This window comes from Hyposmocoma kahamanoa, unplaced genomic scaffold (assembly GCF_003589595.1).
Source record: "Hyposmocoma kahamanoa isolate Upper Pololo Valley unplaced genomic scaffold, ASM358959v1 86, whole genome shotgun sequence".
Classification (NCBI taxonomy): Eukaryota; Metazoa; Arthropoda; class Insecta; order Lepidoptera; family Cosmopterigidae; genus Hyposmocoma; species Hyposmocoma kahamanoa.
The window spans coordinates 8,900,559-8,922,971 of record NW_020654289.1 but is presented as its reverse complement, the minus strand read 5'-3'; the positions used below and the strand labels follow the sequence as shown (position 1 = coordinate 8,922,971).

Below are 22,413 nucleotides of genomic sequence, written 5' to 3'. Positions count from 1 at the left end.
TTTGTATGAACTGCGGGCCCGTCCCGGCGCCGGCCCGGACACGGACATGTGTGAACGAGTTATCATCATATTATATATATATATATATATATAGATATTTATATGAGCCCCTGACGGAGCACGGCCCGTCCACTTCCCGGGCACGGCCCGGATATGTGTGGATAGACCATAAGTAAATTATTTAAAAACACATTTATTTAGGACTGCGGTCAAAATTTTTTTTTTTTTCATCCTCTAAGGGTCAAAAGTATATAATGTCATGAAAAAACAATGACATAGAAACATGAAAATATATTTAAATTTGAATTACAAAGGAACGCACATACTAAAAAGGTTTGCTCTATTAAAAATACTTAACCTCCTTCAACACTCCTTCTTAAATGAGCTAGTAGAGCCAGTCCCAACTTCTCCTTAAATCTGCATTCTTTTCGAAAAATTCGCACCATTTCCCGAATGTAAACTTCGGGAAATAACATAACTAAACGGTAGTTCTCCAATGAGAACTACCGTTTAGTTATGTATGCATCATTGGATGCATGGGATTTCCAGCAATTTGAATCGCAGACTGACTATCATTGAGTAGTTCCACAATTTCATTAATCCCAGTCAGCTCGGCTAGAAGTGCAGTCAAAAATACTGCCTCCCTGCACCCTTCCGAAATGCTATAGGACATCCTACAAATAGGAATACAAAACCAGTGTAAGATTTACCCTGTAAGACTTCGCCTGCATGATCTGCATCCACGTAGCCAACAAGTTTTCTTTCCGTTTTCTTAAATACTAGTCCGATTTCTTTGGTTCCGTTTAAGTACCGAAGCGCACGCTTTGCAGCTGTCCAAAGTGTTTGAACGTAATAACTATTAAACTGGCTTAAATAGCTGACTCCATACGTAATGTCCGGCCTCGAGCAGACAGCTAGGTAATTCAGTGAACCAATCAACTCTCTGTATGGCAGTTCACTTGGCAAAACGTAATTCTCATCGTCTGGTTTCACGAGCTTCAACCCAGTTTCAACAGGAGTCTTTACACCCTTGCAGTCACTCATCCCAAATTTCTTAAGTATTTTCTCAAGATACTCTAATTGGTTGAGTTGTATTGAGTTCCTCTGCTGTTTGATCTTCATTCACCTAAGTCTCTCATCTCCAATTTAGCTTGAAGCTCCTTCATTACTGATATCCTTTCTTTTTGGTCATTCCAGAAAATTAATGTATCATCCACATAAACCGCAATAAACGTCATACTGTTTTGTTTCTTCCTCATATAGACACAAGGTTCACCTTCGGATCTCTTGAAACCCATATCTAACAAAACTTTGTGTAATTTCTCATACCATTCTCTGGGAGCCTTCTTTAATCCGTAAAGAGCCTTTTTCAATAGGCAGACGTGTCCTTCTTTACCAATTTCTTCGAAACCTTTACGCTGTTTCATATACACCTTCTCTTTTAAATCTCCATTCAGGAACGCAGTAACTCCACTGATCCACTTTCAAGTCATTCTCCACAGCTAAGGCTAATAGTTATCTCAGAGTACTGTGACGTACAACAGTACAACAGGCGCAAAAGTTTCATTGTATTAGTTATTAGTTTAATCCCTTTATTTGGGTAAAACCTCTGGCAACAAGTCTATCTTTATACCATATCTTCCCCGGCTCCTTTTTTGTTCTAAAAATCCATTTAGAATCCACGTAGTAGCCATTGGCCTTTTCTACTAACTCCTAGGTCTGGTTTTCTTAATTGCATCAAGTTCTTCTAAATTGCTTTAAGCCATTTATCTCCATCTGATCTGGACAAAGCTTCGTCAACTGTTAAAGGATCTTCCCTCATATCCTCTTCTCCATAATAAAGAACATAATCATTATATTTTTTCGGTTTCCTTTCTCTAAGAGGATATCTTCTTTCAGGAACATCATAAGTGGTTTCCAATCTTAGTTCAGAAACTTCTTCATCTTGAACTTCAGATTCAGAAACTTCCACTCCTTCATTGGGGTTACCGGTTGCAATTTCATTTCTAATTTCACCTGATTGTAACTCTTTTCCAACAATGTTTTCCATACACTGCTGTTCAACATCTTTCAGTAAAAAAATCTTCATGCTGTTCTACTCGTTAAGTTTCAGGAGCATTAACGACTTGAGTCATTATAGGTTTCTCGCAGCTGTCATCTAATGTCACCACTTCCTTCGATTTCATCACAGTCGTTTGCATGAACTCTTATTTGATTCTCAAACAAGACAACGTCTCTCGCTTTGTGTAAGCTATGCGTTACAGGATCTATAAGACGTTCGCCTTTTGTTGTTTCACAGTAGCCAGTACGCTTCTGTTTTGAAACATGCATAAACGCCCGGCAGCCGAAAAATTTCAAATGACACAGGTCAACCTTTCTGTTAGACCATGCTTCTTCAGGCGTCTTCACTTTTACAGCACGTGTAGGACAACTGTTCTTCAGATACACTGAGGTATTGACCGCTTCCGCCCAATATTTCCTGCTAAGTTTCGCTTCTTCAAACATGCTTCTAGCTCGGGCCATAATTGAACGATTAGCTCGTTCACTCACTCCATTTTGTTGCGGTGTATACTCTATTGTCAACTGATGGACAATACTATTCCGCAAACAAGTATTTACGCGTTCATTGCCATATGCTTTCCCGTTGTCTCTCCTAATTGCCTTTAGCTTTTTACCCGTCGGATTTTCAATAAGCGTTTTAAACTCTATCAGCTTAGAATAGATCTCACTTTTGTTCCGCAAAAAATAAAGAAAAGTTTTGCTTGAATTATCGTCATTAAATGTCTGGAAATACCTATAGCCTACAAATGAAGCAGTCTCCATAGGGCCACAAATGTCGCTATGGACCAATTCAAGAATTTTAGTAGTACGTGTACTCTTTTGCTTCGGTAAAGGTAATGTATTTTGCTTACATTTCAAGCATTTGTACTGAATGAACACATTGTACTGAATTTGAATCCTTGAAACATATACCTCTCGCCAGTTTGTCACGTAGTAATTTCATATTGCTAAGTTCTAAATGTCCAAGTCTGCGGTGCCATAGTTTAACTTCATCATCAGTAGTTGCTTTTAAAGCTGAAAAGACGTCAGGATTAGAATTAAGTTTCACTACATAGATCCCTTTCTCTTCCTTACATACCAACTCAACCTTATCGCTCACTTGACATTCACTAGCTTTATATAATTCACAGCCTCTCTTCGAAAATACTACCACAAAGTTACGACTCACTAACGTACTTATATTCAACAGATTCGCAGCTAGCTTCGGCGCATAGACAGCTCTCTTCACAGTCACGTTCAACCCATCCCAACAAATATCACCTCGGCCTTCGCCATCCACTCTGCTCCCATTCGCGCAAGATATTTGAACTGGCTCCTCCAACTTCAAAAGCTCTGTATATTTTTTTTAATAGTTTGAGAGTAATCTATTACCATTCTCTTCTTATGTAGACCTCCACCTGCGATTATGGCTTGTGCTCGCCAGGGTGAGACACTGGGTTCGATGATACCGTCTTTAAGTAGTATTGAAACTTCTGTGTTTATAAAAATTTCGTCCTCTTTGTTATGGAGTCTCGATCGAAACGCTATTGATTTTATATGCGGTGATAAGTTAGTAAACAAGGATGCAGGCGGTACTGAAGCTTTTATAACATTACAAATGCGTAATGGTTCTTGAGTGCCTCCAAATTTCAGTACCAATGAGGAATGGTTTTTGAGAATGTCACCAATGATGACATCAGCACAGAGATTGTCGACAATTAGTAGAGATTGCAGTTTATATTGGTACTTTTGAAGTTGAATATTAGCATGGCAAGGTACCTTGGACGAAGGACTGAATACGTGATTTAATGAAGCCGATGTGATAGACTGGCGGCAAGGTTTTATTTTTAATTTCAATATTTCGGCTAGCTTTCTGTCTATAAAGCTTATAGAGCTTCCTGTGTGTATCAAAGCCTCAGCTTTATATCCGTCTAGTGTCAAAGGTACAGTTGATTTTCTTAGACTGCTGAGATAGTAGAAAGTGCGTCATCACGCTGAGTGTCGTGTTCAGTTACTCTTTGTGGCTGTCCGGATCTGCACACATTAGCAAAGTGGCCCTTTTTCACTATGCACGGCCAATGAACGCTTTCCAGTTACAAAAAAAATCTCAATATAATTGAATAATCGGGTACCACAGACTGATTACACTGATCTGAAATTGATATTTTATTTATACAAATTATTAGAGAAATTAATAATCTCAGTACAGTGTACTAAAAAAACCGACCTCGAAAGTTCGTGGATTTACATCTAAGTGCCTATTCGCCAAATTTTATTAAAATCGCTTACTGGAAAGTGCGCGAAACCGGATTCATCCCCTAGTTTGCCATTCTTAGAGGTAGAATATTTTCTTCAAATTTAAATGGGATCAATACTGTTGGAAAGAGGGTACCCTCTTTCCAACAAAAAAAGAAGCATCAAAATCGGTTCACAAATGCCGTTATCGCGTAATATACATTAAAAAGAAAAACAGTCGAATTGAGAACCTCCTTTTTTTTTGAAGACAAGTTGATGATGAATAGGAAAATAATATTTCGGTAATGGCTTCACTTTTTATCTGTCATTGGTAAACATTTATCAAATTTGTTTTCATTATGAATTTATTGAATTTTTAATCAATTAATAATAATAAAAACAAATTTGTGTGTGTAAAAGTGCTATTTTTCAAACGTCGCCCTGTAATTAAGGATACCGAACTTTATTTAATTCAAGATACAAATTGACGACAACCGTAGAGTTTCTGTTATATCTGTCAATTTTTAGGAGCGACTTTTTTGCTACTAGAACCAAATAAAATGACGTCGATTTACCACTAATCAAATTCAAAAAATTCTACCATGGCCACGCTGGAACATCGAGTATATGCGCTGGAATAAGACACACACAATGTCTTTATATACGTAGGATAAATAATAGCCGCAGGTAAAAAGAAAAACAATTGTATTTTATTTATTAACGACAAGCGACCATTGTATTACACGAATGATCACCGTAAACAAACAATAGACTATCGTTGACTGTATAAACGACATTTTCATGTACTCGTTTTTTTAAACAGTCCATAATATTAATTTTTAAACTTTTATGTTTCTAATACCCTGTTTGGTTATATAACTCGCATAAATTAGAAAGAGAAAACCAGACTTAAATATCTGTAATTACATCGCCCGGCCCTAGCCCGCTCTGTGCCGTCGTCATAGCCATCACAAAAACTAAAACACTGTTGGAGTTTTTTAATTTCACCGAAATTACTAGATAAAAATATTCTCCGTTCACGCGTTCTTTCTAAGCAGCTAGTCGCGAGCGACTCCTATTTATACAAATGTCATTATAGCGTGTCAATCGGTATACCATACCCATTGACGCGGCCGCGACTCTGAAGTAAAACAGAGTCGAGCGGACTCGCCGTTTATTGGAAAATGTTAGGCCCAACGAAAACAGACGGACAGGAAGGCAAAGGACATCATGGTTGACTTTGTCGAATCGATTCTTATCAAATTACTAATGTACTGCGCTGACAGACATTTGAGATTTTTCTGTTACGGGAAAAAATATCAGCGTTGGTACAAATATATTATATATAAATACAAATAGGTACCATATTTGGAATAACAACATGCCTATGACTAGGTAACAAGTCCTCAAAGCTATTTCGTGTTCTACACCAAGGCAAATACACTTTTTAACATTAGTTTAATAACATCAATAACCTCTCAGCACTATTAAATATGAATCAAAAATATTTTTCTCTGCTTAGCTATCTACTTAATTTAAAATTCAACTATGCATTATGTCTCAACGAGAATCAGTAACATTCGTTATCACAACCTCATAAAAACAATTTAAACATGTAAGTATACTTTGGACAGAAAAATAAACGTTGTATAAGTATGTACTTCCTTTGGGTAACTAAGGTATTATGAGCAAATATGATTTTGAAGTACTACTTTTACTAATGTAAATTACCTATGAGATCTCACTCACAGCACGTGTACTTAAAAACAACACAATGACTACAAACATCTTACAGATATTGATAGCATAAACGTAAAAAGAATAAATTACAAACAACCTTAAGAATATCTAGCTCTCGATTCTCCGTGAAGTAAAAAATCTAGGTAATAAAATATGCTGTGTACGCGATTGCATTAAATGCAATAAGTCTCGCATGGCACCATGAAATCACTAGCACTGATAACGTAGATGTACACCCCAGGAACGGTGCACCCGAAGAGCGCCCACATCACAGAAAAACAGAAGTCACTGCATGGCGTAGTCAGCTTCGACGCTGGAGAGAGCTGCCTTCAGCGAAAGTGGCAGCTCCGGCACTCGGTAGATAGGATCGGCAAGCGGCGGCAGCACCAATGCTTCCGGTGATTTTTCGTAACTACTAAGCGATAGGTACAGATGGGATACACGCCCGATCTCGTCCTCAGTCATCTTTACAGCTCGTAGGTGCTTCCTGAAGTCAACGTGTGTTGACTCCCCGCATTTGGCGCACGTGTCCTCAACGGCTGCAGGTTTGCTGCTCTTTTTAGAGGATGGTTTGCGAGCCGACTCGATCGGCTGGACAAACCTGTATTTTGGAGGCTTCATGGTATCGCAGTGCTTCTCTTCGGCGTCAGAGAGCAGCACGACCAGTTTCTCTTGTGGAGCGGCGACACCGGTCCGCGCGATGACTTCGCCGCCGCCCTGCATCAGTGCTGCCCACAACGCCTCCGAGGGGTTCTCGACGTCATAGTATACAAAGCGCGACTCAGAGCTGCTTTTAGCGCTGTTTTCGACTTGCAGGCTGTACCGCAGCCGGATCCTTTTCGGCTTGGAACTGTGTTTAAGGTACACGTGTATCGGTATCTCGATCGACGCGCACCCGGACTCTTGAATTTCATACGGTGGTTCTTGAATTACTGTAAAAAATAATGCGGTAAGTGAGATGTGGCAATCGTCGCGCCACCTACGTTTCAATCGTACGTAAAGGAGTAACAAAAGTCTTGGTAGACGAAAATTACTGCGATCGACACAACAAGGCTATCTGTCATGTACAGATAACGATAATGAGCGTATTTATGATGGAGTCATAAAGCTAAGACTTGCTCACCACGTAGTCGGCGATGGAATAAGAATAAATCGAAAATAGTCTTGGAATAAATTAAGCATCTACACGATAAAACGAAGATCAAATAACTAAAAGAGCAAAAAGTAGTTCCACTGGATTTAATTTTTAGCTCTAGAACTAAAAATTAAGTAATATGCTAATATGTGAAAACCGTGATAGTAGTTTCACTGGACTTTTACCGCACACACTCATAGCGCCGCACTAGGAAAACCCTGTGTCGCGGGTGGTAGACAACCACAAATTACACCCAAACTCACAAGAGAAATAAAGGTCATACAAATATTTCTCCTGCCTCGGGAATCGAACCCGGGACCTCTGCGTGGCAGATCAGTATGGTAACCGTTCGACACCGAGGCAGTTAAGTTACTTTCCACGATTGATTGATTACGTTGTAGCCTTTTTAATAGATGTAAGTATATAAAAAAATCATAGATATAGGAAAAAAAGGGTAGATATGTAAGATCGGGTACCGATGTCGCCATTTGTTAGCTTCAAACTTTCCGCTCTATTATCTACTACAATTACTTAAACATTTTGATTGGGTAGGGCCTAAAACGTGAAAACAACGTAACACAATTTTAAAATTTAACAAAACTAAACTTACAGTCACTTGAGTAAGAGTTATATTAAAATATTTCAGTATTTTTTTTCATCCTGGTTCCGCCATTCACCATCAGGTGGCGTTTTAGTAAAAATGCTACTAGTTGATAATAGTTAACTATTACACGTTAGATGTCGCTGAAACTCATTTTTCGTTACACTAAAAACTGGAGCGGTTTTCACCCGCGTCTGCCGCGGGACCGCGGCTTCTGTAGAATGTAATAGTTAAGTATGTAAAATTAGTAGCACATTTCACGGCGCGTTATACGTCTGTAGTAGTGACGGTTGCTCGCGGTTGCCGCGGTGGGATACTATAGTAAAACCGCGGAGCACGCGATCACCTGCGCGCTTGGCAGACGTCGTCGCCCGTGCACTTTGGTGGTCGGTTCAGGCGCAATGTGGTGCAGGCGCACGCGGGGTTACCACCTTGTGCTGGTGCTGACCGGGCACGGCTGCTTCGGTCACTACCTGCACAAGGTGGCGAGGAGGGAACCGTCCCCGTTGTGCCACGAGTGCGGCGCTGTGGATGACACCGCCGGTGGGATGGGCAGCACCGCACTCTGACGGGGACTGTAGGGCAGGACCTCTCGCTGCCGAGCGTGGTTGCCGCCATGCTCGATAGCGAGGCGTCCTGGGAGGCGGTGGCCTCCTTTTGCGCAGAGGTTATGTCGCAAAAGGAGGCCGCGGAGCGGGGGCGCGAGGATGCGGCGGACGCGCACCCGCTCCGGCGCAGACGTACAGGGAGAAGGCGAAGGCAATTCGCTGCTCGCTTGATCCCCTAGTGAGACCAGCGGGTCTGGACAGGGACTCCGGAGCCTGCATTGCACGGCCTCACTCGTCTGGGGGGCGGATCGGAGAACAACCGACTCGCCCCTCCGTTGGCGCGGGAGCCCTGGCGTAAACTAGGGCGGCCGGGCGGGTTCGTGGTGAATGTTCACTGATCCCACGGCGCCGACTCAACCGGCGAGAGGGAAACCCGGGGGGGTTTTAGTGGGGTAGGCCTTCCAGTCTGGAGGGAGAGTCCCCACATAATCCCTGAGTCTCCCTGGGCTCAGAGGTATCCATAAAGATTTCCCCCCGTCAAAAAAAAAGGCACGCGGGGTGTGTTCTCTATTAACCGCGTGACTTGCGATTAACTCCCGCTAACTTCGCGGTTCGTTCCGCAATGGCAACGGTTTCGTGCCCGCATAAACTTGCAGGGTCGTGAGTATTGATATAAAACCGCTGTCTAGCAGCACCGCATCATCAGCATTGTTAACCTTATTAACCTTAAACTGACGCTACTCAACGAGGGATGTGGTCCTACCTAATCGATAGTTAGAAACCATGTGGCTGTTTTTAATATTACAAAAATATTCAATTTTTCATACTATACCTACATTAGTACTGGTATATTATTGAATTAATATATTAATACAAGTTATTATTATTTTCTTAATGGCGGCCACTAGGCTTGGGCCAGTGTCGGTTTTATAAGAATAATATAAAAAATATGGCGATCGTCGCCAGTGTCAGTTTTCCATTATACGTTACCACGGGTTGGTGAAGCTGGAGTAAACTCGAACCGTCAAGTAATTTAATAAATTAAATTGTTATTTTTTTTTAGGATTTATGTAATTTTCTATAATTGTTTCTAATTTATTTTGCATGCACATGTAAAATAAAGCCGATTTTGTTTTATTTATTTTCTTAAATGCATTTGCTATGCAAATTTAAACACAGTCAGAAATAGTAATAAGAAAACCAATCTTTCGATTTTCCTGCGGCTTCAATCCTACCTTCTTTTATTTTGAAATTCATTGGTAAAACTTAAAAATTAAAAATACTCTACTTTTAATCTACGAGTATAATGGAATTTAAATATCTAGATTATCTAAAACAATAATACACATACATTTTTCTTCGCAACAGCAACATACAAATTGACATGAAATTGAAACGGTTGTCCGAAATATGAGTTGTGTTAAAGATACTCGAAATAAAATGGTTAGTGATAATAATAATAATAAAATAAAAGAAATCAATTTAACGTTAAAGTTTTTCGCTTCGATATTTTAGGGACTTTAATTACAAAAATCATAGTAAGAAATTCAAACATTTCAGTAAACATTTATTGTCGATAAACATCAGTCATCGTCAATGAACATCACTATATTTGAGTCTACAGTAGTCTTTCTATGGAGACAAAAAGAAAACATTAAATAATTATAGAAACAGTAAGTAAAAATGCAAATAGCCGGTGGAATGTTAAATCACTGGTTTTAAAATGTTTGTTTTCACTCCAATTCTTATACGGTGTATTGCTACAACTTGGCATTTTCACGTTTTACGAGAGATCTTATATGTACAACGATCGCCATGTCACTGTAGCGATGTTTGTAGGCGTGTCACCTCGATATGATCATTTTGATCATATCGAGGCGACACGAACCACGCCCCCATACAAAATCTACCCTTTATTCCTATATCTATGAAAAAAATAGACCGAGTCGTGAGTTTGGATTACAAAGAATAAGCATAAAATTTACGTTATCTTGTATCCTAACGTTTAGAACGGTAAAGACACGCATAAGATATTATATACCTCTTTTGGGGTAGACAAAAGCACTGGGCGGGTGCAGGTGGAAGACGACCTTGTGCACGAAGGGACTGATATCTTGTCCGCTGATGCCGCGTACCCATACGCGCCAATCAAGCGCGAGCGCACGTCCCAGCGCTGACCGACGCGGCTCGCACGCGTGGCCCACTTCCAGCCAGACGCGTACGCACATCTACAAAACAAAATTATTATACATGTTCATTTTATCAAAGAGAAAAGTCACATATACGCATTTTTCCTTTATTTATAAGAATCGTTGTCAAAATGTAATTAATTCAGTAGGTACAAGGATAAAAAGCACTTTGCCCCTTCAAAATCAAACAAATCAATAAGCACGAACCAATTTCCACATAGACATAATCAATTACGTTCCAATTAATGCCTTACGATTCTGGTCACAAAACTACTTAAAACAGCATAACGAAGATTAATATTGTACTACTCTACTCAATAGATGAATTGAAATTCGCAACATGGTTCAAAATATCATTATCAAAATAATAGAGGTGATGTAAAAGTTACGGTTGAAGGTCTAACTATTTTTACTCGGCTCATTTACTCTACGATTCAAATTTAAATATGAATATCATTAAATATTATAATAGACAAAGTGAAACGGATAACGGAAGCTATTACAACTAGTAAATGGAAGATATTATGTTGCTAACCATATTAAACAAATACCTAAATATGATACCTAGATATGATAAATTCAATACATTGTCACAGATAATAGCGTCAACTGCTGCAAGAGAGATTTAGTATATCAAAATTCGTTTCTAACTCAACTACACTACAATTTGAAGGTTGTAAAGTTAAACACGGTAGCATTGTTATACATAATAGCAAAGTTTTCAATCGAGCCGGTATCAGACAAGTCGAGTTGTGCCAAAACATAGTTAGTCATATTGGCGATTACGTCAAATAAGTCAACATTGGCAATGAATTGAGAGTTTGTTGCCGTGTACGTGATTTTCGCGCTACCGATTCACTTTGTTTCACATACACCGATGGGGACTAGGCTTAAGTTTAATTGAAATTCACTTAAAATGAAATGAAAAGGTTCAAAGTTATGCATTGCTGATGGCTATAGGTGGTTACGTAGAGAAATTGATTTTAACATTCTCGTTTCAAGAAAGTCATGAAGTTCTTAGAAGATCTTAGAATAGTTTACAAATATAGATAGTGCTACGGCTAAAAAGTAGTTAAAAACCAGATACAAAGATCCGACAACAAGCACATAGAAAAATTCGATGGTTTCGCTCCGTGGCTTAGTTGGCACGTCGAATCCGGCCAGATCGAGGGGATTTTTTCTAAGTTTTCGATCTTTGTATTAATAATTTAACAAACTAGTGGAGTAATTTCACATAAAAAGAAACACGCCGACATTCAATAAAAAACTTAGTTTACAAATTATTTGTAATTCTAACTAGTAGATTTGTACCGTAAAGAATTCAATTGCTAAATAAACACAAAGTACCTCATTAGCCGTTAACTGGTAACCCACAACTTCACTCTTGGTGGTTTATTGATTGAAAAAAAAAAAACAAAAAGAAACTACTGATATGCAAGTTTGGTAAATTTCAAAAAGTGCTCAATTCTTAGTTGAATTCAATAATATTATATACTTCTTTGTTTGAATTACTGCTCTTCGACTGAGAAAAAAGACACAGCAAAGTGAGAACAAACAATGAATAGCGAGAGTTGAGTGGTCGTATTATTGGTTAATAATATGGTGGGTGAGTGTGATGGCTGGTCAATGAATGTAGCGCGAGAGTGATTGAGGAAAACGAAATCTCCGAAACAAAAGTTAGTGTTTTTCCTTATCTCCATATTTACAGTTATACTTACAGCTTTTTTAAACTTTACGTTCTTGTGTATTGCTAATAAAAGTATTAAGTTACACGAATTAAGTAATATTCATTTTTACACTCAGATATGGAACAATATCAAGAATAACTTTGTGACAAGAATATGAAAAGAATAAATATGTATTAACTTATATATAATTAAAAATACAGATTTAAAATATTTTGCAAAATTTATTGTTCCGAACTTTTTTCCATCCTTCAACTTCAACTTCAACTTTTGTGTCTATGGCTCCGTCGTTTTGCGCGACGATTTTGCCAATGTCAGGGTTGAGAGACATGTGTAGCGGTAGTGAGACAGATTGCCGGTTATTAAAATACTTCGGCGGTTTTTATTCACAATGACGGTTATATATATATTTTAATGACATTACAAAAATATAATTTGAGAGCTCATGTTATTTTCTTTCTTTTAGAAACGTTGTAGGAAGTTTTATTTAGCGGGAAATAAAAAATAAAATCGTTTAGTAAAACAAAGTTAGGCGTCGTTTTCGTTCAATAACAAACTTTTGACCGGTGTCAGCGTGGAAAATTATCATGGAGGATGGAGAAAGAAATAAAATTATACGAAAGAAAATGGGAGAATACGGGACGAATAAAGAATATTCATTTTTCTTAAAAATTAAGACTGATCAGAAATGAGAATTTTTCTCCGACTCACATTGTTGGGGCAGAAAAGGCTTTAGGATTCCGAATTAACGAACTGTGTAAGTTGACATGTACAAAAGCAAAGACAGTAGTAATGAGAATGTAACCACGACGTTTACCAAAAAGAATTGAATAATAAAATAGTTTGTATTATCTATCGGATTATATTTCTCAAGACGAAGCGAAAATAACGAATTTTATTTTTTCTTACTCAAAAAAGAGCCTACTTGGCGCTTTATGAACGTACAATCGTTATTCATATTATTCATAATTATTAACCGACTTAAAAAAGGAGGAGGTTCTCAATTCGACTGTTCCTTTATATCACCCGATTATTCCGAAATTTGTGAACCGATTTCGACGGCTTGTTTGTTGGGAAAGGAGTACCTCAAAATTTGAAGAAAATATTCCACTTCAGGGTGGCAAATTAGGGCATGAATCCGATAATTGTATATCATCCGCTTTCCGTAAACTGATTTCAATAAAACTTGGCAAATAGATGACAAACTTTTAAGATTTTGCTTCATAAAAAAGCTATTATGTTGGACTCCGAATTTGTAACACTAATATTGACTTTTCGTATTAATGTATCGTTACTTAGTAAAAGAATTAGCTTGTTTGTAAAAAAATATAATTTGTTAGCTTATAAGGTACATGTAAAATTTAGTTGCTAAAAACCACACTTTAGTCTTGATCAACACCACTAAAACACTCAGGTAGCACGCCCATTTGGAAAATACCTACATATATCGACCAATACATTATTTTAATGCACTAACACAATACGTAATTCAGAAGAAAATACCAAGATAACCATCGCATTAGCGTAAGTCCATTACTTTATTGGATAGACATTCTATAAACATTCGAAGTGTACAATATAAACAATAGTTATTATTAATCGATGTCATAACTTAATTAAAATTGTAAGTGAAATGTACTTTCTACGTAATCTATAATAGTTGAACGCATACGTATTATCTACATTTCAACTAAAATGTGTTTTATGACCATTTATAAAGAAAGAGGTAAAGGTTTTGTGCTATTGAAGGAATTAACAACTAGAAAAGACAGCCATTTTAGTACCCAAGCGACAATAAATTTAGAAAAAGAAAAAACTTATACAAACTAATTACTGTACATAATAATAATAATAATAACGCACACTTTCAACATAGCCCCGCACTAGGGAAACCCTGTGTCACGAGTGCCATGGACACACACATAGACAACCACAAATTGCACACAAACTCACGAGAGACATAAATGTAGGCCATACAAATATTTCCCTCGGCGCGGGAATCGAACCTGGGACCTCTGCGTGACAGTCCGATATGGTAACCATTCGACCACGGAGGCAGTTATATAATAGTCGCCTTCTATAGTAGAAAATATGTATAATAACCCAACTTAACTTTTGAAATTGTATTTTTCAAAAAAATATTTATGTCGCATTAATTTCGATCTTGAAAATGATTGCTGAGAAAGTGGAGGGACCTCTTATAAGGAACCTCATACAATTTACGCGATCTTTGTTTAAAATAATTTACTAACATAGTTTATAAGTCAATTAGTAATTTAAATATGATTTACTTTGTCCGAAAATAAAAGACAAGTATCAAGTATGAAGCTTCATTCGCATCACGCGTCTTTTCATTTGGTCAAATATTTCTTATTTGGCAGTAATTGTTTCGGACGGATGTCGGACGGAGATCGAGAGTAGACCCCATGGATAGGCATGTCGCTTACCACAAGGCGCACGAATTGTTCGTCCCGTCACAAAAAATAACCCGTCACTGTGTGAGGAAATTTCAAAAGGATATATTAGATACCGAGCTAACACTAACCACCAGTGTGTGCAGCAGTGGTGTCAAAAGGCAAATGCGTCAGCATTTTAGGGTTCAAAACTAATTTGCCAGTCTTTATGCCATTTGGCAAGGTTTTTACCTTGTCAAAATTAGTCTTCAGTTTGAATAGCATTACGACAAATTGTTTCCATGTCTGTTCAATTCTAAATATGAAGTTAAACACGATTGCGATAAATTAAAGTTGAATCATTAATAGATTATTAAAATTAATTTTTTAACTCATAATTTAAAGCGATCACCATTGTATAGGTAAAAAAAATCTTTAATAATACATTTAATGAAAGTTATATTCATGGCACACGCGTTGGCACTTTCAAAAAGTTGGTCATCAAAATTTAAAAAAAAACACTTTACAAATAAAAATCAATGCAAAGCAATGTGCAATTACTAATTTGCACTTTTATTTGTATGTATGGGTATGTAAAGAATGTTTCTCTGGTGGACGCATTGACTTGGGTGAACTTTCTATAATAAAAATTAAATTGTTGTAAATGCTCTCACCTTAGAGGATGGAAAATAGTCTAGGCTATCACCGATTGATGTGTCTACTGGAGGGGCACAGGTGTATAGGTATATATGGAGGTCCATAATACACTACTTTATCTATTCCTAATTTAGTGTTGACATTATTCGTGGGTGGTGACCTTAGAGGATGGAAAGAGATAAAACTCTAAGGTGGTGACACAACTGAACTAGGAGTGCAGTAGTTTTACTGAAATCCGAAAACCGTTTACGTAATCTGTGGTTAACGGTGTTGGTTACACGTTAAGTTACTGTTTGTTAGTTATAGCTATGTACTATTTGTAATGTGTTTGTTGCTAACAGTTTGTTGACCCTAATAAGTAAAAAACAAATATAAAAAGCAGGACTTTAACCACAAGTTATTATACCGCGTTCTTTTAAGTTTTAACTTTAACAACGATTTTTAGATCCAATTTCTGGCTAAGTTTTCTTCTGTTACTTTTGTATAGTTACAATTACTATGCAGCAGCACCATTATACGTATATTATCTCTTTGGTATCAAAGAAAACATTAAATTACACCTTGACTGTACAATCCATAATATCACTCATGGCAAGTCCTTTCGTTTTGAATCAACAAATTTGAAGTGCTAAACATCTATACGTCTACACGCAAAAAGTTAAAGATTGCGTAAATAAAACTCCACAACAATATATTGTACGAGGTTATAATATTAGGTATCACAACGTTCCACGCCTTCTTCCTGTTGCGATGGAAGGTCAACTACTTCTTAGCAGTTTCGCTCAAAATGTTCGCGTAGCCAAACTATTTGATAGGAATAAATAGCTTTGTTATTTTTTGTATCTTCACATTTCATTAAATTTTTTTAATTCATTAAGTTGTTTTTATGTTGTGCAAACCAGCTGTCAGATTTTAGTTATAAGACTTAATTTGTTGCTTAAATACAACCCTGCCTATTAATGAAAAATAATTTAAAACGTGTTTATCATACTTTGTACGTTTAAGTGTAAAGCGGGTACCATATCGTCGGAAGGTGTCTCGGCTAGAATATTTGTCGAGATAGGGCGAGACGAAACTGAAACTCTACATTGTTGCTTGTTACAGTTGTACATAGATGCACTACAAGATGAAGACCAAGAATACTTTGATATTTATGACATTTGCCGGTAGTAAATGGCGAAAATACGAATATACACGAGACCATACGAACATAGACCAATATTTTCTCAAGATTCTCGTACTCGAAAAGTCTTGTGTAGTTTTGCCGGGAACATGACACCTGCTTACGGTATCGGAAACTTCAATCTTAAATTCCACAGCAGGTAACGCATTTGCGATATTAAATGGTACCTCTTTATTATCGCAAATATCTGTAAGTTAAAGTTCTTAGGTAGAAATATGGTCTGTTTGAACACAACACCAATTTTTTTTAAATATGCGTAATGTTCAGGTCATTTTTATTCTATTTATATCTATATCTATCTAGTCCAAACTAACATTATAAATGCGAAAGGAACTCTGCATATTACGTTTTCACGGCTATACCGCAGAACCAGACTTATAGTATAACTGTATTTAGCATCTCTATATCAGGGTTATCACCTCCCGGTAATTATCATTGGTAATTATGATAACAATTATATAAATATACCTTGGTAATTATCTTCATATTTATACAATGAATTGGAACAACAAAATGCTACCTCAAGTAATCTTCTTCTTAATCGTGCCATGTCTTTGTCATATTCAACCGTGTCAAATGTCAATGTACACAAACCAAATCGTTTTCATAAAGATTTTTCTTCGTACTGTTGTAGTTTTTTCTTTATATGTCATTTTACAATAGAATGTTTCAGCACGGATATTATCGGATTATCATGATAATTATCAAAGAAAATAAATATCTTGATAACTGTCAACCCTGCTATATGTATATAATTAAACACTGTTTTACAAACAGCTCTTTATGATTTTCTAAGGATTTTTGTGTTTTGCTTAATCAGTAAGTTTCTAATTGTCCCCGAGTTTCAATTTAGTTTTAGGTTTCTTGTTAGTTTTGGATGTCGTGTTGATTTAATCTAAATAAAAAAAATACCCTGGTTTTAGTGTCGAGTGAGAGATCATATAACACTAACTTTTCACTTCAATTAACAACACTGTACTGATCACAGGAATGAAATAAAGTGTGTTGAAGTTAATTTGTTTACTTTGCAATTTTCTGGCTCGTGCAATCAAATATAGTATTTGATGATTATTTATTTCAAATCAGTCTTATATTTCTTATTCGTAATCATTTTTATATCATAATACCTATATCAACAAAATTATGCTTTTGTTAAAAATTTTAGACAAAGATAACCTTTTGAGGTTCTAGTGACTCGTAAACAAAGGTACATGCATAACTACCTATGTAAGTACCAACTTAAATAATGGATTAAACATTTGGAAATTTTATGAAATACCACTAGGCAAAATGACATTGATTTTCAGCTGAAGATACTCACATGTGTTTTACGCCTGCTTGGTTGCTCCATTTAAAATAAACTCTAATAAGTAGTATATATTTAAGTAATATGTGAATCGAATGAAACACAAAAAATTGGAGAAATGAAACTTCGGGCAGTTTGCCCATAAAATAGTTGTGCACATTACACGCTACTGGTCGGTAATGGAAGGTTGCCCAATCCACAATTTCCATTTAACTTTAAGTACCTACAGTTCAATTTTACTTATCGCTGTACCGATATTACTATGGTCATTTGTAATTGATTATCTGCGATATTAAAAGTTTGTTATATAGGAACATGAGTATTATATAAATAATTTTAATGTGTAGGTAGTTTTAAAATCCGTACGGTCCGTATGAAAAATAAGTAGACAAATTGTAACTGTTAAAGTATTCCACGTAGGTTTTATTATTACAATACCAAATGACGGGACGAACAAGTCGTGCGTCTGATGGTAAGCTACATGCCTGTCCATACCAGCACCCTTACCTTTCAAAACTGGAAAACAGTAATGCTGACATTACTGCTTGGCGGCAGAAATAGGTAAGGTGGGTACTGCCACCTTACCTATTCCCTGGACGAACTCTTTCATAATTAGCTCTACTGCTACTCAAGGTATGGACATGTAAAATACACTCTTGGGTATTTACAGTGTACGTAAGAATGTAGTTGTATTTGATCAATGCTTGACGTTTATTATGAGACTTGTTATTTACTTAAGGAAAGCGATAACCTAGTTGGAAGAAAGTGTACGAGGTTCTATATTCGATTCCCATCGTTTCGAATCATGTGGAAAACTTAGCGATAAAAACTGCAGGGCGAAGAATGATAAGAAAATTGTACAACGACTTCATAAAGTCCAGCGTAGTGGACTACGGCCTGAACTCTGTCTTTAGAAGAGGAAGATTCTAGAACCGTATTTGACCTTACAGATTAAATATGATTATCTTCTAAAATACATGACTCGTCTGTAAGAACAATCTAATGTCTTGTCAATCCTAGTTTTGTGTCAGCTTACACTTGTTCTATTTCTTCTTCTACTTTTTGTCGAGTCAATGCCAAGAACCAGTACAACTCTTGTGTTATATTTTTTTGGCCCAGTAAGCAGCCACCTCTAAGCCCCTATCCGTTGCCTTTAGCAAGTCTACGCGGGTGCAGATGCTCGGACATGAGAGCAACAGTGGGCATGAGAAAAAGTGCGACATACTTTGTGTGGGGGATTCGCAAGCACAATGGTTTTGAGTCCCCATCCCCATTTCACAATGTTGTCTCTACATCGGGCAACTTGTGATCTGAGACGATTCAGGGATTTACATACTGACCACTGCAACTCGTGTCCACGGGGAAGACTTTCGGCTGAGGTAATCGCGTCCGTTGGACTAACTTCTATAGCGGTGGTATGTCGAAGGAAGTTCTTACAACTTCATAGTCGTACAGGTGGCAGCTTGTAGCCGAATGAAGGATGCCGACTGTCTACGTCCTGCTTTAGATTCTCTAGCCAACATGCTACCTCGCGACGTACATTGGGAGGAGTAATTCCCGCTACCCCTAGCGGGTATACATATAATATAATAAAGAGAGAGAAGTCGGCTTCAAGCAACCCGTTATGATGCGACAAGTATCGTTCGTACTAATTCAGCCTGCTCCATTGGAAGACAGGTATTATAGAATAAATGCTCTCAGTGTAGGATTAATTACTAAATACATAATATTTTATATCTTTTGAATAGTGAGGCCTTTCAAGCAGAGACCGTAGGTTTGTATCCGGGCTCACACTTCTGAGTGGCAGACTGTGGATTAAACCCTCGCCTGAGAGGAGGCCCGTGCCTAACAGTGGAAGACATACAGATGAGTTGATGATGATGACGATGAACAATGACCAGCTTGACTTAACACTTTGAAATTTGGACAATTTTTTCATAAGTATTATAGTATTATAATATGCGAAAAGCGAGAATTGAAAAGTAAGTGCGTCCGTACAAATATAATATCAATTCTTCTCATAGGCTACAATACCACGGTACTGGTACAGGTTTATTGAAGTTAACGATTGCATTGTCAACCAATTTCATTCTAACGTATAGCATTGTAACTTTCGCGCTCGTCCGTTCGCTGCTACGATGAATACACATATCACATAAATGAATATGTTATGGCGTCAGTGACATTATTTCAGAAATATGTATATGTAGATGTTTTCTTTTAAAACGTCGCGAGAGAACATCGAAACTTAGTGATCAATAACACTTTACCTTAGCTGTTTAGATATAAGGTTAAAAGTGATGTTTTACCGTTATAAAGATTTTGTCAATAATAATTGTATTCGCTTGTTTCCGTAAAACTCTAATGACTCTGAATATAATGTATATTGCACGTACTGTATGAGATAGGCCTTAAAATCAACTGCTCTTTAAAATATCTACTACGTAATTATGATAATGGAAACACCATTAGCATTAAAATGTTATTTTAAATTCCATTTGAGTGTGATGTAAGAAGTCTGATCTGATTTGATGTAAACAGAGAGCAACCGAAGTTTATACGAATATTATAAAGATTCAACAAAAATTAACAATAACAAAAAACACAACTATTGACCCTATTATCACAAAACGAGATGCATTAATGTTCACGGGGAGCGTACGATAGTGATATATCAAATTAAGTTGTTCTACATAAAACCAGTTGTGAATTCGGCTTTACCACACGACCAGTCACCGGTTGGCATTTTCTCTCTACAATGATCGTGCATTGGTGCACGTGAACGTCTAACTCAATCCACGTATGATAATAAATATGTTCTAAAAATGAACTTCGCATTAGCACCGACAAAATAAATCATAATTCTCTTCCATTTACAATAGCTTCCAAAAAAGGCAAACAAAACAAATTGGGACAGCGTTATGCTCTTCTTAGAAGGAACCCATAGCAGTGGGTCGTAAATGGGTTGGTATACAGTTGGTAAACAAACGTACAGTCTATCTACACGTTCCCATTTGCATAAACAAGTCTGTTTGTATTTTCTTTTAAACTGCAAAATGTATGAAACTGTAAGTATATTTGTATTGTTGTTTTAGTTCTGCATGAATGTATTTTCAACTGATAAGCTAATAAGTAGGTAGCCACTTAAGAAGAAACTTACAACATAAACCAATACACCGTACACACTAGGTAACTTGTTAATTAACTAAGTTTACATTGCAATGACTATGCTAACATAGTTTATGTCTGTTAATAATAAATAAATGCTTATTACACTTATTTTCCCATTATTTATTGTTGACACTTATCATAATGTGTGATACCATAAAATTCGGCAACATGTTCAAATTAGTTCAATACGTACATGTGATAGCACTGATAAGATTGATCCGGTCAGCGTGCTGATAACGTTATCATCAGGCCACGGTTTGAACTAGCCACACTCCTAAGAATTAACTTTTTAAGACTTTCCTAGTCATTATCACTGTCTTATATCTAACGGGTAAATTTTAAGGTAATCGATAAAAAACTTATGTCGAATAAATTATAACGTCCAATAATTATAATATGATATAATTATAATTATGATATCTTGTCATAAAGATTAATTCCTAAATCAATTCTATTTAGGTCATAGTTCTTTAGTTCTTGGTAAGTGAACATGTTAAAGAGTTAGAAATTACAAATTTATTATATAAGTGGACGTATACCGTCTCCCTATTAATACCGTATAATGACTCGTGATATAATGATAAGCAGTATTTAAAAATATATTAATAGGGTATTGTGTATAAGGCAAAAAGCCAGCGATAAGAGCCGTTCAATATAAGTTATAACTTATATTGAACGGTTCTTAACCGTTCAATATAAGTACAGAAAATATTTATGACATTTTATCATATTAACACAATTATAAATATCAGCCGGTGAAATGGTGTAGACGCACGAGGTGTGATTATGATCGTATCCAGAGCAGTCAGTAGCCAGTGCCAGCAGCAGCGCTGATAAGTTTCCCGCCGCATTCCCGTCATGGGTTGCACTCGCGATATCCACTACTGCCACATATCTCAAACGACTCCAAACCACTCGCCAAACTATGACAATTATCACTCACCGAATTTTCATGTTGTAGAGGACCTTCAGTCATTCTCTAAGATGTGATAAAACCGCCGCTGTTCGTGCGGTGACGGCTGACATCTGCAACAGGGCGTCGAGGTCATATGAGTTGATTTAGTTACACTTGCGCAAATAACACTAAATTGAATAGTTGAGCCGGGAGGCTCACTTGTGACGAGTCGACGGTATGCAAAGATGCATGAAGGTAGCTCTATGATTCGAGCGGCGCGGGATCAGGCTCGCATGTCGTCCAGCGTGAGCGACGGGCGACGAGCGACGCTGTCGCGATGCAGGAGTCACTGACTCATTGACTCATTCACTCAATAAGCACGATTGCGGAGTGGGAGGGCGAGCGAGTGACGTGATGATGACGACGCCCGCGCCGCTGCTCCTCAGCCGCTACCGCCCCGCCGCTAGCGCCGCCGCGCATTCCAAACTGTGACGTACTGTATAGATACTACGTTCCATTTTTTGCAAATTCTGAAGCATATGCTTTCTTTATATAGTTTCTAATTATTTATTTACAAATTACATATTCGACTTTGATATTTAATATGTATACTTCTCCTAACTTAGGCATGTCTT

The 22,413-nt window shown here is 37.2% G+C and overlaps 1 protein-coding gene across 1 annotated transcript; it reads right to left on the bottom strand.

The window, feature by feature from the left end:
* Positions 1–5,062: 5,062 nt before the first annotated feature.
* Positions 5,063–22,152, bottom strand: LOC113234805 (protein ENL-like). Its single transcript, XM_026470299.1, has 4 exons — positions 21,998–22,152; positions 21,827–21,909; positions 10,341–10,527; positions 5,063–6,947 (listed from the first exon to the last, which is right to left on the bottom strand). Exons 2-4 carry the CDS (start codon positions 21,857–21,859, stop codon positions 6,301–6,303), a joined length of 867 nt encoding a protein of 288 aa, XP_026326084.1. The 5' UTR covers positions 21,860–21,909; positions 21,998–22,152; the 3' UTR covers positions 5,063–6,300.
* Positions 22,153–22,413: the final 261 nt, after the last annotated feature.